Raw genomic sequence first — 17,600 nt, 5'->3', positions numbered from 1 at the left:
AAAAAAGCTGATTAGTGGCTGCCTCAGGTTAGAGGCAGAAGAAGAGATTAACTTCAAACAGAGTGAGGGAATTTTTTTGAGCAACGTAAATGTTATAAAAGTGGATTATGGTGATGATACTACAATTCTATAAGTGTACTAAAAAATATTAAATATAATGGTACACTTTATAGTATATAAATTATCTCAAAGCTGTTTAAAAAAACATTAATGATACATAGGGAAAGGGACAATTACTATGTTGTTCATTAGGCTGCTCAATATGCCTGACTCAGTACATGGCACACAGGAGAAGAGAAAAAAAGATTATGGAACATTTACCATCTGCCAACTGGATAAGAACAACTATTAACTAAATTGCTGCGTTCAATTATTAATTGAATACTATAAGCCAGGTGCTATTCTAGGCAATGTGAACCAGAGATGAATCAAGCAAAAATGATCCCTGGTATTTTCACATGCATAACCTATAGACCTGAGACAAATGAGGAAAATAAATGAAAACAAAAAGAAGCGCTATGTTAAAAAAAAAAAAAAAAGGTAGAGATCTTAACAAGTATGTCTTAACAAGGCTACTTTAGGTTAGGTACTCTAGAAAGATCTCTGAAAGGATGTGGTCACACAAGCTGAGGCAAAAATAGGAAGGCTGTTAGCCATATGCAAATAAGGAAAATTTCACCCAGGAAAGAACAGTTACAGGTTGGCATGTTTAAGCAACAGAAAGATATTCAGAATAGCACAGTGATGAGAAATGGTATGAGACAGGTCAGAATATATCGGCAAGGGGTCAGACTGAGGAGAGCCTTTCAATCTGAGTAATGAATTTAGATTTCATTCTAAGTATTACTGAATAAGATCAGATAATTATAAGTTTTATGAAATGTGCATACCATCTCTCCATAAAAATCTTTCAATAAAGCAGTAAAGACATTTCATAGTTATTTAATTAGTTAAAGATTTGAAAACTTAAAGCTGATGCTCCTGTTAGGAACGACTTAGATTTAAAATGTTTTTTTAAAGCTTGTCAGATTAGATACTTTGTGTATTTCAATTATATCCATTACCTTGAAACAACAGTGAGTCTTATATGTTTCCTATTTAACAATTATTTCCTAAATGCATTAACTAATTCAAACTAACTTTTGGCAGACAATACGCCTTCTTCCATAACAGGCTAATTTTTCTGCCTTCTATCATTTTTAATGAAACATTTTACTATTATTCTTGCCTCCGTTTACAGTTTTCCTTTCCCTAAACCATGCCCATCTGTTTTCCCCTAAGTGTTTACTAAGAAAGTTAAAAAGCATTGGTATTTCAGACATTCTATCATCTTTTGAAATACAGAGGAAGGAGCTTACTTCTCCGGCATAATAAAGTGCAGCAAGGACCAGAGCTCTTTGAGGGAATTCTGAAGAGGGGTCCCCGTAATCAGGAGCCTATGGTTGGACTTGAAATCAATCAGAGTTTTATACAATAAAGAGTCATCATTCTTCAACCGATGGGCTTCATCCACTCCCAGAAAGGCCCAGTTAATACTGCCCAGCACAGTCTAAAGTAAAAACAAAACAGAATGAGCCACTAGGTCAGAAGGGATCCTGAAAGTGCTTTTAAGTGTTAATTACCTCTGTTACAAATACCATCATGAAGGTACACATAGACACACTGACTTAATATATATTAGGACTCTTTTGTTTATTTTGCTAGTTGCCAGATTAGTGTCTATTCAAAAGACCATGTCATCATCTAGAAGCATAGTGAGGCCTCTTACACCAGGTATTTTACTGCATGCCCCACAGCAAGAACATAAAAATTGGTATGCTGGGCTCAGCGCCTGTAGCTCCGTGAGTAGGGCATCAGCCACATACACCAAGGCTGGTGGGTTCAAGCATGGCCCAGGCCTGCTGAAGAACAATGACAACTGCAACCAAAAAACAGCCAGGCATTCTGGCGGACACCTGTAGTCTCAGCTACTCTGAAGGCTAAAGCAAGAGAATCGCTTAAGCCCAGGAGTTTGAGGTTCCTGTGAGCTATGATGCCACAGCACTCTATCGAGGGTGACATAGCGAGACTCTGTCTCAAGAAAAAAAAAAAAAAATTGGTATGCTGGGCAGAAACAAAACAAAAGTAAAAACCACGTGATTGTCTGTTCTCCCCTTTGTAAGCTCCTTCTCTTGCCTATTCTCCACCTCAGCCCCGAAGCACAGAAACATTCACAGCCACCAAATCGAACTTTTTTGCAATTAATACCAACTGGATCTATCCCCCCATAATTCTTAGTAACTGAAGAAAGAAAATACTTGAAGAGTTTCATTTTCTGTCTTCCTCACAGAGACCATTCATATCATGTGTTCTGGAGAACTGCCTTCACAATGAATGATATGATGGAAAATGCCTGAGGTAGTATTTGAGCCCGTTGCCAATGACTGACTATAACCTCAGGCAAGTTACAGGCCTAAATACCCTTCCATTCTGTTTAATTGGACTAGGTGACCTAAGGTCCCCTTCAACTCTAAGGTTCTATTTTTCTATTTATAACCTTTTATTCTCTGAGGAAAGTTTTGGGTTGTTCATTTGCTTGCCTTTTTAAATAGAGAAAGAAAAAAACCATAGCAGGTGGGGTACAGACGCTACCATTTAGACAAGTCACACTAGACAAGATTTAGCCTTTTAGCTACCAATCACACACCTTATCTTTTAAGAGGATCTCATATGTTGTTATAAGTGCATTGAACTTCAGCCTTTTGGTTTGGGAATGAATCCATTCATACTCCCGGATCTGTAAGAGAAAACAGTAATTCAGACACAATTTCTACTTCTACCTGTCTATGTAAGTCTTGTGATAGATGCATCAGAAACACACCAAATAAAATAATTAATTTAATTGGAATTTAATTAATACCTCATACATTCTAAATTGATCTAAGCAACCAAAGGGTGGGTAAGAGAATTAAAACACCAGTCACCAAACAACAAAAACTTTATTGCCAGAATTCAAAGGAATTGGTTCCCAGACACACATTTAACCAAGCAATATTTGTCAGCAATGAAGTCATTGTGTCAGCACTTACAGTCATCTCATCATTCTGGTGAGCTAAACTAAAATAGAGATCTCCTAGATCCCTAGAAACTTCCTAAACTTTTGTAATTTATTTATCTTTTGACTAGAAAAATAAACTTATTAACAAGTAAAACAAATACTAATCTCGAGCTCAGTAAGAAATTTCATTCATCATAAACCAGAGAGATCCGTCCCCCAAGAAAAAGGAAAGGGAAGCTTATAGGATAAAAATGCAATTCAGTAGAATAAAAATAATATAAATGTAAAGGAACACAAAAACCAACACATTTATACTGAACATTCATTCTGAAGCAAGACACTCAGAAAGCACAAAAGCTCATGATGGAGCTTCTGTAAGTTTGGTTCTCAAGTTAGGAACTGCAAAGCAGGACAGTGTTTGCAACTGATAGCCACCAAGTGGAGAAAAAGAACAAAGAAAAGGAGTATTAGAGACTGCAAAGAAAACTTCCTAGACTCCACAATTTTTAAGAGTTCATTTTCTTCATTTACCTCCACCTTTGAAGCATGTATTTTTTTTTGTTTGTTTTGTTCTTTTTTTTTTTGTAGAGACAGAGTCTCACTGTACCACCCTCGGGTAGAGTGCCGTGGCGTCACACGGCTCACAGCAACCTCTAACTCTTGGGCTTATGCGATTCTCCTGCCTCAGCCTCCCAAGCAGCTGGGACTACAGGCGCCCGCCACAAAGCCCGGCTATTTTTTTTTTGCAGTTTGGCCGGGGCTGGGTTTGAACCCGCCACCCTCAGTATATGGGGCCGGCGCCCTGCTCACTGAGCCACAGGTGCCGCCCCTGAAGCATGTATTTTTTTAACTCTTGTCCCTTTTAATGGTTGGCAAATGAATTAACAAGGCTAAGAACTATTATATTCTTAGAAACTCAAAATGAGGGCAATGAATTCTGGCAGGGTTTACGTTAGCCAATTTTAATCTAAGTATTTAATAAAAATAAATTGGAATTAGCATGAAAATATAAGATATCCCAAATGTTTTAAGATTCCTGAGGACTTGAACTTATTAAAAGCAATATCCCAGAACTAGTTCGCATACTGCAGAAAAGAGAACAAAGCTCTATCTAGACCAGATACACCTGTGTCCTAATCTCAGCTGTGCCACATTCTAGCTGGTTCAGGGACAAGTATAATTAGACTCTCTGAGTCAGTACCTTCATCAATCAAAAAGAACACCATCAACTTTGAAGACTATCATGAGGAATACAGGTAATATATATAAAGCACCCTCACAAGGTCTGGCACATAGTGGGTGCTTTTTTAAAAAGTATTTGTCGGGCAGCGCCTGTGGCTCAGTCGGTAAAGCACTGGCCCCATATACCGAGGGTGGCGGGTTCAAACCTGGCCCTGGCCAAACTTCAACCAAAAAATAGCCGGGCGCTGTGGCGGGCGCCTGTAGTCCCAGCTACTTGGGAGGCTGAGGCAAGAGAATCACTTAAGCCCAGGAGTTGGGGGTTGCTGTGAGCTGTGTGAGGCCACGGCACTCTACCGAGGGCCATAAAGTGAGACTGTCTCTAAAAAAAAGTATTTGTCAAGAAAAGATTTGCTAAATAAAGATAAACTTAGGTCAATGTGTTCTAAATTCATGATGCCCAAATGAAGTCTGGTAACAGGCAAATAACTTCCATTTTTATAGCCCTACACTAGCTTGTTTCCCTTTACTTTTATTCCTTTTTTATAAATTATGCAATCTCGCTATTTTAAGAGCTTGGGAAACAAATACTTAGAATTTGAATATTTTTAATAGTATCTCTCCACTTAAATAGCAAAAATACTACTAATGTTACACAAAATATTAACTTCATCTTCTAATCCTATATGAAGTGGTCTTAGGAGTATAAGGGACAGACAGAAGAAAAACTTAATATTGTAATCCAGCTAAGAGAGATTCCCATTCATGCATTGCTGTTGCTTTTCTTTAAATAGTAAACATATTTGTTAAAAAAAATCTGAGGTGCATTTTTGTTATATATCTTCTAATACTGGAGACACAGCACAGTATCAGAATAATAATTTTATTAAAGATTTTACTAATAATTCAACTAAAGACTTTAATCAATTTCCAAATTTCATTTATAACACAGATTCTATCCCAACTCTTTTTGTTTACACACCGTATTTCTGCTCATCAGGTCACCTATGTAAACCACTACGTTAATCTCTGGTGCCCAGATTTCAAACTCCCTCTGCCATGAGGTGAGGGTGGATAAAGGGACGACTATAAGAAAGGGGCCATACAGCTGGTGTTGGTGGAACAGGTAGGAGAGGAATGATATGGTCTGGATGGTCTTTCCAAGGCCCATTTCATCAGCAAGGATTACACTGTTATTTCTGCAGAAAGAAAAAATAAAACAAAATAAAAATTATTAGTTCATAAAAAACATAGTATGTGCACAACTAGCAATGACACCAGTGCTTCATGATTCATGAGCCTCAAATGTATTTCCTTTCATCTACACTTACTTAAGCCCCTACACATCAAAAAGAAAGTAAAAGCCATAAATAGCAGAATAACAAGTGATCTAAGTATCATAAAGATTAGGATTACCACAAAAGCCTGTTAAGAACACGTTCTTTACCTTTATTTAGGCAATTTACACTACTTTCCATAGGCTACCCCTTGCCATAAAGAAAGGAGACTTTGTTAAAGGTGTAGACAAGCACATAGCCTTTAGTTCGACCAATATAGAAAGAATAGACAGGGCAGCACCTGTAGCTCAAAAGAGTAGGGCGCCGGCCCCATGTACCGGAGGTGGCAGGCTCAAACCCAGCCCCGGCCAAAAACTGCAAAAAAAAAAAAAAAAAAAGAGAGAGAGAGAGAAAGCAAGCATACACAAACTGCTAATAAGCCCCATAGCCTGCCCAGTCATATATCAAATTACCCACTCCATCCTACTGCATGCCACTGCACTGTTTACTGCTACATACCCTATTCCTCAGGCCTAAATGCATAGGTGCATAGGGCTTGTTTTAAATATGCTACAGTCTAAAGCAGAGGTAGCCTATGCATCAGACTTGTGGACCCCACCGTAAACCTACTTAATGAGAGTATAGGAAAAGGCCCAAGATTCCATATTTTCAGTAAGCACCTTTAGAGATTCTGATGAATGTGTTCTTGGACCACTTTGAGAAACCAGTTTCAACAGAAAATATTCAACAGAATATTAATAAGAAAGGATTATTATGAAAAAAATTGAAATGACTAGAGTTAGAAGATATATCTAAGAAATAGAAAACAACCCATTTTATGGCTGGTAATCCTAATGTCTCATTTGATACCCTGTTCAAATTTCAAGACAGTTGTAGCTTTACCCTAATTTTACAGATGTGAAACTTTCAAGAATTTATTCACTTTCCTAAAATAGTTTTTCTACTGGAAACCCAATGCATTTACAAAGCCATTATGGTTAGGCTTTGTAAATGATGAATGATACAGGCTTACCTTTGTATAACAACCTTGGTAATGAGTAGTGTTGTTTATATTACTTTACTTCCACGACATATTTGCATTTTTAACATTTTAGCATAGTATATTTTTTTTTTTAAGAGACAGTCTCACTTTGTCGCCATTGGTAGAGTGCTGTGGCATTACAGCTCACAGCAACCTCCAGCTCTTGGGCTTAGGCGATTCTCTTGCGTCAGCCTCCTGAGTAGCTGGGACTACAGGCGTCCGCCACAATGCCCAGCTATATTTTTTTGCTCTTGTTGCAGTTTGGCTGGGGCCAGGTTTGAACCCAGAACCCTCAGTATATGGGGCCGGCGCCCTACCCACTAGGCAACAGGCGCTGCCCTAGCATAGTACATTTATAATGATTGCCGTTAATAGTTCTTTTTTAGTTCTGTTTGTGTGTGTAAAACACTAATTAAGAACACTGGTTTCATTCCATGTAAGCATTATACAGTGAAAGTTGGTTGCAAGAAATTGTAATGACTATCATTAAATTTTAACTATATTCACTCAATTATGTTTGAAATGTCACTTTTGGCTTGGCGCCTATAACTCAGCAGCTAGGGTGCCAGCCACATACACCAGAGCTAAGGGTTCAAACCTAGCCCAGGCCTGCCAAACAACAATGACAACTACAACCAAAAAATAGCTGGGCGTCACGGCAGGCGCCTGTAGTCCCAGCTACTTGGGAAGCTTGGGCAAGCTTAAGCCCAAGAGTTTGAGGTTGCTATAAGCTGTAACTCCACGGCATTCCACCAAGGGTGACATAATGAAACTCTCAAAAAAAGAAAAGTAACATACAAGGTAAAGGCAACCTAACTGATTAGAAAAACAAAACATGTAATTCACCAGAACAAGAGAAAAATATTATGGGGAAAGACAGAAAAGAACAAAGCAGGCCACATTAGGGAAAGGGAGAATGAAAAGCCATTATTGATTGCTGTAAATCTCAAACACACCTAATTTTTGGTAGCTTCAGACACAGTAATTTTCCTTTTCATTTCTCTCACTTTTCACACTATGGACGAGGAATCAGAATTCAGTTCCTCCATTATTTCCTGTTGCTTGTAAACTGCCACTTATTACATATAAAGACTAAAATAGATTTGAATTGATACACCTGTCTTTCTGAAACCCAACCAAAAGAGCACATCGCTTAATGGAATATGTCTATGACCAGGATTTAATAGCTGCTTGGGCCCTCTTAAGTTAACATTTATTTTTTGAGTTTAAAGTTAAAAAAAAAAAAAAAAAAATGCTGGCCAATGACTATACAAGAAAACACTCTTGGACAAGGTACATGGCAACTTTGCTCTTAATGGCACTCAACTATAACATGAGAAGGTTAGATTATACAATTTCTTTTCTTTTTTTTTTAGAAACAGAGTCTCACTTTGTGGACCTCAGGAGAGTGACGTAGCGTCATTGCTCACAGCAACCTCCAGCTCTTGGGCTTAGGTGATTCTCTTGCCTCAGCCTCCTGAATAGCTGGGACCACAGGCGCCTGCCACAACACCCGGCTATTTTTTGTTGCAGTTTGGGCTATTTTTTGTTGCAGTTTGGGCTATTTTTTGTTGCAGTTTGGCCGGGACTGGGCTTGAACCCGCCCACCCTCGGTATACGGGGCCGGCACCCTACTCACTGAGCCACAGGCGCCACCCAGATTATACAATCTCTGAAAGTTAATCTAGCTTTGTAAATATCCTTTAGGAAGATTAAGTCCCACTATCCTCGAAAAGGAAGATCATTTACAAACAATTTAGAATAGTTACATCAGACCCATGTTCTCAGTCATACAAAATGAAGCTTCTCAAGATACTTTCACAATTGAGTATTAACTATTGTATTAGATTTTACTGTACAAAGAGTAGTAGATGGTTTACTTGGGAAACGGTCATTGTAAATGTATCTCTACAACTAGAAACCTTCGTTTTGGCATTGAGAAAAAAATCCACATTATTATTTTTAGACAGTATTTTAATTCTGAAATATTATTATTTTACTATAAACACTGAAGGAATTCAGAGTTTGTATGTAAGGAAAAGAATATGTAGGTGGTAATTAAAGGTACTTCTATACTATGTGTTCTGTCAGGACAAGGAAATCATGTCTGCCTCGGTATACTGTCAAATTCTCAAGGTCTTACCAATTTATTAACACCCATACTTCTGCATGAATGCCATAACCCAACTATAGCCCAAGATGAAGGGGAAAGAGGAGGGGGAGGGGAGGGCGGAGGATGGGTGGAGGGAGGGTAATTGGTGGGACCATACCTAGAGTGCATTTTACAAGGGTACATGTTAAATCTACTAAGTGTAGAATATAAATGTCTTAACACAATAACTAAGAAAAAGTGGTGAAGGCTACGTTAACCAATTTTATGTAAGTATTTCAAATTGTATCTAAAACCAGCACATTGTACCCCATAATTGCATTAACGTACACAGGTATGATTTAATAAAAAAAAAATTCTCAAGCTCTTGATAGGTTCGTTCTTGAATTTGTAACTGGATTTGGAGAATGAAGCGTTTTAGTACTGTCCAAAAGTACCTCTATACCTCAGGTACCATCACTGTCTCATCTCTCTCTTTTTTTTCAAGATTAAGGTGGTCTCTTATAAAGAGTGAGGATACTTTCACAAGTTTAACCATCAGAGACTTTCCTCTACCCAGGATAGCCCATACAGCTGGAGAAGAGAGGTAGGGAAACCACACACATTACAGCACTAACACAGAAAATTAAGGTAAAGGTTTCCCTGGCTGCCAAAGAAAACACATGTGCGATAAAGGTAATTTTCTTCTTTCTTCTGAACTCCTTCCACATCAAAGATTGCGGCAAATTAACTTGCTATTTACACACTCTTGTGTAACATATTATGATATAAGTTTCTGGCTATGACAAATGATCCCCAAAATATCGAAATAACAAAGTACACTTTATTTCAGAATAAAATGGTATTATACATACATAAAAACTCTCAAGAGGGGCTTCTGTCAATCTCATGATTTTATTTCTGTAACACGGTATGAAGAAGTAATTCTTTACATTCAACAATAAAGGAGAAACAGTAAAGAAAATTTCAAACATATTTTTCTACCTACTTGCACCAGGAATGAGCAAGCCAGTTGAGACCTTCTAGCTGATAATCTCGGAGCTCCAGATTCTCCCCTCCTAAATACGTTGGCTGTTTCTTTAAAGCAACAAATCGCGGTCTCTGCTTCAGGGCCTGATAAACAAAATTGACAAAGCCCAGTTCCAAGAAAATTCTCTTCCTGCTCCTATATTAAAATGCTAGCCACAATTTATGTACTCTGTACCAAAGAATAAAAATTTAAATTGCACATATAAATCATTCCCTCCACACATCACCTTCCTCATGGTGTATATTCTCAAAGCCAGAGTTTAACCTGAAATAAAACATTTTTAAGCTAACTTGCACCTTTCCTGAAATTAGTTTGTGAATATCATTAAATAAGTGCTTTATATCTTCTCTACTGCATGACAGTGAGAGCCTCCTGTTCTCACAGCTATTAACCCATTCCAAACACAACAAAACAATGCCTCTGCAAAAATCTGTCAAATGCTGAACACATCCAAACTTTACCATAACATGATTTATCTAAATTCTGAAACACAGCCCACCTACCTGAAACCCCCAACTGTGTGAGTTTGGTTTTCTAAAAGCAAAGTTGCTATCTTCACCACCAAAGGTTTGAAGAATAGCATTTTAATGAGGCCAACTATCTATTGTTTGGTAAGGTGAATTCTGTGACTTAATCAGTTTGGGAAAAAATGGATCAAAAAGTTACACAAATTTCTTTACTCATGACTTTTTGAAGTCTAATATGCCTGTCTATAACGTGAATTTACAGGAGAAATTTATTCAGAAATGTATCCCAAAGTTATTCGGCCACAGAAATCCTTTTTCAGGGAGCATTTCTCTGAAGATTAGTGAGTGCTCTATGGAATCTATTATGAGAGCTATCATTCTAATAAGAGTATTAGAGGGCCAGGCATGGTGGCTCACGCCTGTAATCCTCCTCCTCTGGGAGGCCAAGGCAAGTGGACTGCCTGAACTCACAGGTTCAGGACCAGACTGAGCAAGAGCAAGACTCCATCTCTAAAAATAGCCAAGCGTTGTGGTGGGCACCTATAGTCCCAGCTACTCAGGAGGCTATGGCAAAAGAATCGCTTGACCCCAGGAGTCTGAGGTTGCTGTGAGCTATGATGCCATAGCACTCTACTGAGGGCAACAAAGTAAGACTCTGTCTCCAAAAAAAAGAGAGTATTTAAATACACTTATCAATGGTTTCAAGCACTTCATGCAGGTACTTGGCACTGAATAGAATCTGACTACTCACTCTCATACTCCTAACACCAATCATCCATCTACACCAGCCATCTACCCCATACCTATCTCCAACCCAATACTTCCATGCCACCACTACTTAGCTGGTCCTCACACTAATTCTTCTTTCAGGGACTTCTATGACATTTTACTGGCTAGACCTTCTGGCTTTAATAATTACTTACTCCAGAGTCTACTACACACTGCCATTAGATGAAGCTTTCCCAATAAAGTACTGCTTTTATCCTGCTGCTACTCAATGAAGTCAAAGTAATCTTCAAGGTAGTCAAGACACACTTTGAACAACAAGGCACTCACCAACATCACCCCCCTTTCCACCGCTGAAGTATGAAAATTCTCCTTTAGAAGCTTTATCTTTATACCATTCACAGGAGGGAGATGCCCTGGGCTCCTCTTGTCTATCTAGCAGCACCAACCCATCTTGAAGAGCCAAAGGCAGGGTAAGCACACAACTTGCTCTTAAAACCCTCACTTGACCCTTGGGGTGCAAATGCATCCATATCTATACTTCTCTATCACACTTAGGTGACCTGCAGTTACACACTAGTTTTCACAGATAGAATTCTGGTGCCATTAACTTGAACATCAACCTTTCAGTGACAGAGCCCATGTCTGATATATACCTTCATTACTTTGAGGACCCACACACCACTTTCCACATGGAATAAATTCTAAGGAAAATCGTTTGCACAGCCAATCTAGCAAATAAGCTATATATTTAGTTTCTAACTTAGAATTCAAAGACACTCCCCCATTCCTGTTATTTCTCTTTTAAAGTGCCTAAATTCTTTCAAATATTCTCCACCATGTCTATTTCCAATTCTGTAAATTATAAATGTCTGCTGATTAAAGAAGTCAGCAAAGCTTTAAGAATTCATCCTCTCCTTTTGATTTCCTTTAATGTCACATTCAAATTATCTTCTTTCACTTCAAAATAGGAATCATCATTTACTTTTGCAATATTTTTTTTCCTTTGGTATCTATGTGACAAACCATTTGTATCAATACACCTTCCCATGAAAAATCAAAAGGCAACAATCACCACACCTTGCATTCTCTCGTAGGGATGGTTTTTGAGTTGTTCCTATTATGGAAACTATCGATGCAGTTCTGGAATTTCTTCCCAATAAGGGCTTCATCTTCCCAGCTACACTCTGAATAGGGCAGTCCCATCCATTTGCAAAGATATTCAGGTTCATTTGAAGGTGCTGGCTTCCGACTGTGAGCTATTTCATACACAGAAATTTATAGATCAGCTATTAATTTTTTGATTAATTTTAATTAATTTTATTAATTTTTTTTTTTTAACCTGGTGAGGTAGGCCATTTTTTTTTTTTTTTTTTTTTTGAGACAGAGTCTCACTTTGTCACCCTTGGTAGAGTGCTGTGGGTCATGGCTCACAGCAACCTTCAACTCTTGGGCTTAGGCGATTCTCCTGCCTCAGCCTCCCAAGTAGCTGGGACTACAGGCACCAGCCACGCGCCCAGCAGTTTTTTTTGTTGTTGTTGCAGTTTGGCCAGGGCCGGGTTAGAACCCGCCACCCTCGGTATACGAGGCCAGTACCCTACTCACTGAGCCACAGGCGTCTCCCAGCAACTATTAATTAAAGGTGGGAAGTGATGTTCTATTTTATACAAAACCAATCAAACACCAGGTAGAAAAAAACTAATAATGGGGGCTGGGGGGAAGCAGAGAGAGGGAAGGAGGGAGGGGCCTTGGTGCATGCCATACCTTCTGGGGGCAAGACATGACTGCAAGAGGGACTTTACCTAACAAATGCAATCAGTGTAACCTGGCTTATTGTACCCTCAATGAATCCCCAACAATAAGGAAAAAAAATAATTAAAAAGAAAAAAAGAAAAAAGTAATCATCTTCAAAACACAAGCTTCTCTTAAATGCTTGACATATATAAGATCTCTTGCTTACCTGGAAAATCTGTTTGACCCAATGTAGATTTGCTTGTCTTTACAGCTAAACAAACACAAAATAAGAAGGAAAAGTTAATGATGAAAAAAAGAGAGATGTTAGTTAAGTTCTATGAGTAAGAACACAACTATAGTCTACCATTTCACATCTTGAAAAAAATAATCCTTCTCAGGCTAGCACTCCTTTTCTCTGTTCCCCTTTATGGAACTCTGTCTTGAATTCACTTCACTCTGGCTTATACCTATCACTCCAAAGGTCTTTTCACCAGTATCATTACTGCTGCCTAATTTTCAAGGATCAAGTCTCAGTCCCCAAGGAGGACTGAGCATTCCCTCCTTCTCGGCCATGTGAATCATTTGGCTTCCTGTACCCCACTCTCTCAGCTCTCCTCCTATCTCATGGGCTGCTATTTCTCAGTCTCCTCTGCTAGCTTCTTTCTGACTTCTGATAGCTGAAATGCTCTCAGATTTCCTCTGCACACCATGTATTTCTATTTCTGATGATCTTGAGGAAATCAGAGGAAATATTCCACATCCAGCCCAGACTAAGATTTCTAAGCTCCAGGCTCATATGCACCAGACTTCACAATACTTCCACTTGGATGACCAAGAAATGTACCAAACTTGAAAACATCCAACAAAGCTCTTCCTGGAGGCTCAGTGCCTGTAGCTCAGCAGCTAGGGTGCCAGCCACATGCACGGGAGCTGACGGGTTCGAACCCAGACCGGGCCTACGAAACAACAATGACAACTACAACAAAAAAGTACCCAGGCATTGTGGGAGGTGCCTGTAGTCCCAGCTACTTGGGAGACTGAGGCAAGAGAATAGCTTAGGCCCAAGAGTCTGTGGTTGCTGTGAGCTGTGACAACACAGCACTCTACCCTGGGTGACATAGTAAGACTCTCTCTTAAAAAAAAGAAAAAAAAAAAGCTCTTGGATTTGACTACAAAAATCAACTCCTCCTTTCATCTTTCCATTTCAGCAAATAGTATGTATCTCTTGTCACCTAAAAGCTCAAGCCAAAAACCTGGACATCATCCTTGGCATCACTTTCTCTCATCCTCCACATCCAAATTTACCAGCATATCCTGCTATCTTTTTCTTTAAAATAAATCTAGACATCTCTGTTGTCTCAAAAGTAAACCTGGAAAATGATTTTTATTTACTTATCCCAAAAGCAAAGGCCATTATTCTTTGAGCTCAAACATGGCTATAATAAGTTTCCATGTACTTACCTATTACTCTTTCTACTATCTGATACTGTTTATTCAACTCCGAGGCCAGCTCCTGTTGGCAGTTGAAATATTCCACATCCTCAGGAGAAACTTTCCCTAACCTGAATGGAAGACAGAAAAAGCACACACTAATTAAAATTTGGTGATCCATACATGATATACTAAGGCAAAGGTAGAGAAGAAAAAAAAACCCTATTTTTTTACTTCGACCTGTCCCTTTAGTAACCTTTCCTGGTAATTAGGCCAGAGATTATACAAAAAACATACTTTTAAAAAACAACAAAAACCTTAGGCTCACAGGCAGTAATTACCAGTTGTGCACCCCTCTACCATGTTCTGAGAAACCTAAAGTAACTATACTTCCTAAGTTCGTGTGATTTCACGTGATAAAGTTATAGATCAAGACAACAAAACTATTTTACATTTTTTTCTTTTTTTTTTTATTGTTGGGGATTCATTGAGCTATTTTACATTTTTAAAAAGGAAAAAGAAAACTTTTCTCATAAATGTATGAGTTTCGGGATTGACTGAACTTGACCTTGTTGAAAACTATTTTTAGTAGCAAAAATCTTTAAAAGGATAACACCAGAAACTTGATACCAGTTATTACTCTATTTCAGAGGATTTCAATTTTCAAATTGCCTCACTATCTTAGGGATACATATTTTGATTTTCAGTCAAAGGAAAATACGTTAAAGTAGCACATTTTGCACAGTAGTAAGAACAGAATTAGAACCATTTGTCCATATTCCTCAAACAAAAATTATCTGCTCATACTACGCTGATAAGTGTGTCTTCAGAATGAACTTGATATCTCATTACTCAAGGTTTGTATGTGCCATGGGACCATATATTCTTCATATGCAACCTAACACATGTACATAAGTAAGCTAAACTAAAAACACAAAGGACTATAATAGTTTTGCAAATTATCTAATCTTTCCCTTCCCATCACTTCTAATAATTGTTTAAAACCAAGGTCTTACGGGTATCATAAAAGAGAGAGATCCAGAATATTAACTCTTCAATTCTAAGCCATTCCAGCCTAACCACAGGAAAACAACAAGGTCCTTTAGAAAATGAACTCTGCACAGCTATGATTTAACAATAAAAAAAAAAAAAAAAAAAAAAGAAGGAAAAAAAATGAACTCTGGAGTCAAGCCACCAGAATTCAAATCCTGGGTCTACTTGGAGAGATGAGGCTAATCTTCCAATCTCTAAAACAGGAATAACAGTAGTACAAATCTCATGCATTTATTGTGAAGATTAAAGAGAGACTGTATAAACAATGGTCAATAAACTAGTTAGTATTAAAAACAAAGACTTGGCAGCATACACAAAAATATATAGTCATCACATCACAATTTTACAAAACAGAATTACAGATGACTTCATGCTCAAGTCATCAAGGCACAAACTGAGATGCTAGACAGCTGTGTTCCCCCTGCATTATTTAAAAACCATCCCTTCCCTCTATGATGGAAAATGTACCATTGTTTGATTTCATCCTCTTTCTTCTTGAAATTCTCCAGTTTTTTTAGGCCCTTCACTTTCTGTTGCTGTAAGGATTCTTCACTTTCCCATGTGCTGTGAATGTAAGACCAACCCTTCCATTTGATGAGGTACTGGATTTCACCCTCATCTTTTGCAATATCAAAGTCCACACTAGGGTCTCCATTAGCTTCAACTGCATAGACGGTAGTAGAAGCTCCAGTGGCTATAAAAGGATTAAATTAAATTTTAAACAGGGTGTATGAAACCAGACTTTGAAAAACTTACCAAGTAAGCAATTCTCTGAAGACTCTCTTTTTCGATGAAGCACCAAAATACTTTAACATATATAGAAACTCACAAACACCATAGGATAGACTCATCTAATCAGTAATTTCAAATACTATGTTTTTTAATTATAAACTCAATTTTTATCATATTACAAAATTTGCAGGTGAAATCAAAGCAGTTACTTCCCCAAACACAATAAAAATAAAAGGAAGAACAGCCTTTTGTTTTGATTCCTTACAAACTCAGAAAACAACTCTGTCCAGGAATAAGATCAAAAACTCAAAATTTATCTCCCCCAACAAATGTCCTCCCACCCGAAGTTCCTGTTAACTCACTTCTCATGTTGAAGCCAGAACGACAAAACAAACAAAGACAAAGGAAAAGGCATTAAGTATTATTTTGATATTTCCTTTATGGAAAGGTTACTGTAGAGCCATTAAGTTATGATATCTAAATTCGATACAAAAATATCTTCACGGTATTATCCAACTGTGTCTCTAACCAGTTTTTTCACAGTATTTTCACATAATTAAGAAACAATTAAAAGTAGATTAGGAGCAAATATCTCTACTACATCACTGCTTTATACAACATTATTTTAAGGCTGGGCATGGTGACTCACGCCTGTTGGGAGGCCGAGGCGAGTAGATTGCCCTGAGCTCACGGGTTTGAGACCAGCCTGAGCAAGAGCATGACCCCGTCTTAAAAAACAGCTAGGCATTGTAATGGGTGCCTACAGTCCCAGCTACTTGGGAGCCTGAAGCAAGAGGATGGCTTAAACCCAAGAGTTTGAGGTTGCTATCAAGGGCGACAAAATGAGACTGTCTCAAAAATAAATGAATAAAACATTAATTTATCTATACTAACTTAATTGAAAATTGTAAAGGCATATTAGACACATTCCTTTGTTAACTCTGAAACCTTTGGTCAGAAAGACTTCTACATTTCACAATGAACACAGGCAGGGACTGAAATTCATCACAAATGAAATACTGAGTAGACATAAAATATAATTTGCTTCCCAAATACACATACCTCCTTTCTTTCCCAGTCTTGAATCTAAGACCTTTTCAATAGTTTCACTATTATCCTGCTGTTCATCAACTCCTTCTCCAGTCATTTCAATGAGATCATCTGAGTCTGTCTCAAAGTCATCATCTTCTTTATAACTGCCAGAGGAAGGATGCTATATAAGTATCTAAAAATAAACTTATCTTTCCAGAATTAAACACTTTCATACCTAACATCACTAGAATAAGAAACCATACCCTATTGGTTGTATCATGCTGTTTTACAGATTTGCCAAAAAAAAAAAAAAAAAAAGGTGGTTATTTTCCCTATTAAAGTACTGATGTGTGCTCATAGATAACTGCAGGAAGGCTAACTCATATTTCACTGAGCCACAGGCGCCGCCCGTAACTCATATTTCAAAATAAAAACACAACGTATTTATCTTGTGTAACCATGATACAAAAAAACTGCAAGGACACTCCCATTATTTTCATTTTTTAGTATTGATACAATGTAAACAAGGAAACTACCACAAATGAAAAAGCATACTGAAAGAAAAACGTTGCCACTATTTCATCAGATAAAAGAGAAGCAATTAAGGTTAAACAATTAAGCCATTAATATTAAACATTAAATCTAAGATTAAATGCTTCAACCCTATAGTTTGTCTTCCAATAAAAAGAATACAAAATTTAAGTACTCATAAAATGTTGGGAACTTCAATACCTGCACTTCCTGGTAATA

The 17,600-nt window shown here is 37.8% G+C and overlaps 1 protein-coding gene across 9 annotated transcripts in view; it reads right to left on the bottom strand.

Annotated features, from left to right (window-relative positions):
• Positions 1–17,600, bottom strand: part of CHD2 (chromodomain helicase DNA binding protein 2) — a 152,120-nt gene that overhangs the window by 78,004 nt on the left and 56,516 nt on the right. For all 9 annotated transcript variants that reach the window (XM_053581756.1, XM_053581755.1, XM_053581757.1 and 6 more), the window contains 9 exons: positions 16,881–17,014; positions 15,555–15,780; positions 14,064–14,164; positions 12,829–12,873; positions 11,949–12,127; positions 9,634–9,758; positions 5,199–5,415; positions 2,687–2,776; positions 1,359–1,549 (listed from right to left, as the gene is read on the bottom strand). In XM_053581756.1, coding sequence (XP_053437731.1) covers positions 1,359–1,549; positions 2,687–2,776; positions 5,199–5,415; positions 9,634–9,758; positions 11,949–12,127; positions 12,829–12,873; positions 14,064–14,164; positions 15,555–15,780; positions 16,881–17,014 — 1,308 coding nt within the window. The remainder of the gene's footprint in view (positions 1–1,358; positions 1,550–2,686; positions 2,777–5,198; positions 5,416–9,633; positions 9,759–11,948; positions 12,128–12,828; positions 12,874–14,063; positions 14,165–15,554; positions 15,781–16,880; positions 17,015–17,600) is intronic.

Source organism: Nycticebus coucang, chromosome 2 (genome assembly GCF_027406575.1).
Source record: "Nycticebus coucang isolate mNycCou1 chromosome 2, mNycCou1.pri, whole genome shotgun sequence".
Lineage (NCBI taxonomy): Eukaryota > Metazoa > Chordata > Mammalia > Primates > Lorisidae > Nycticebus > Nycticebus coucang.
This window is presented reverse-complemented; position numbering and strand designations above follow the sequence as displayed.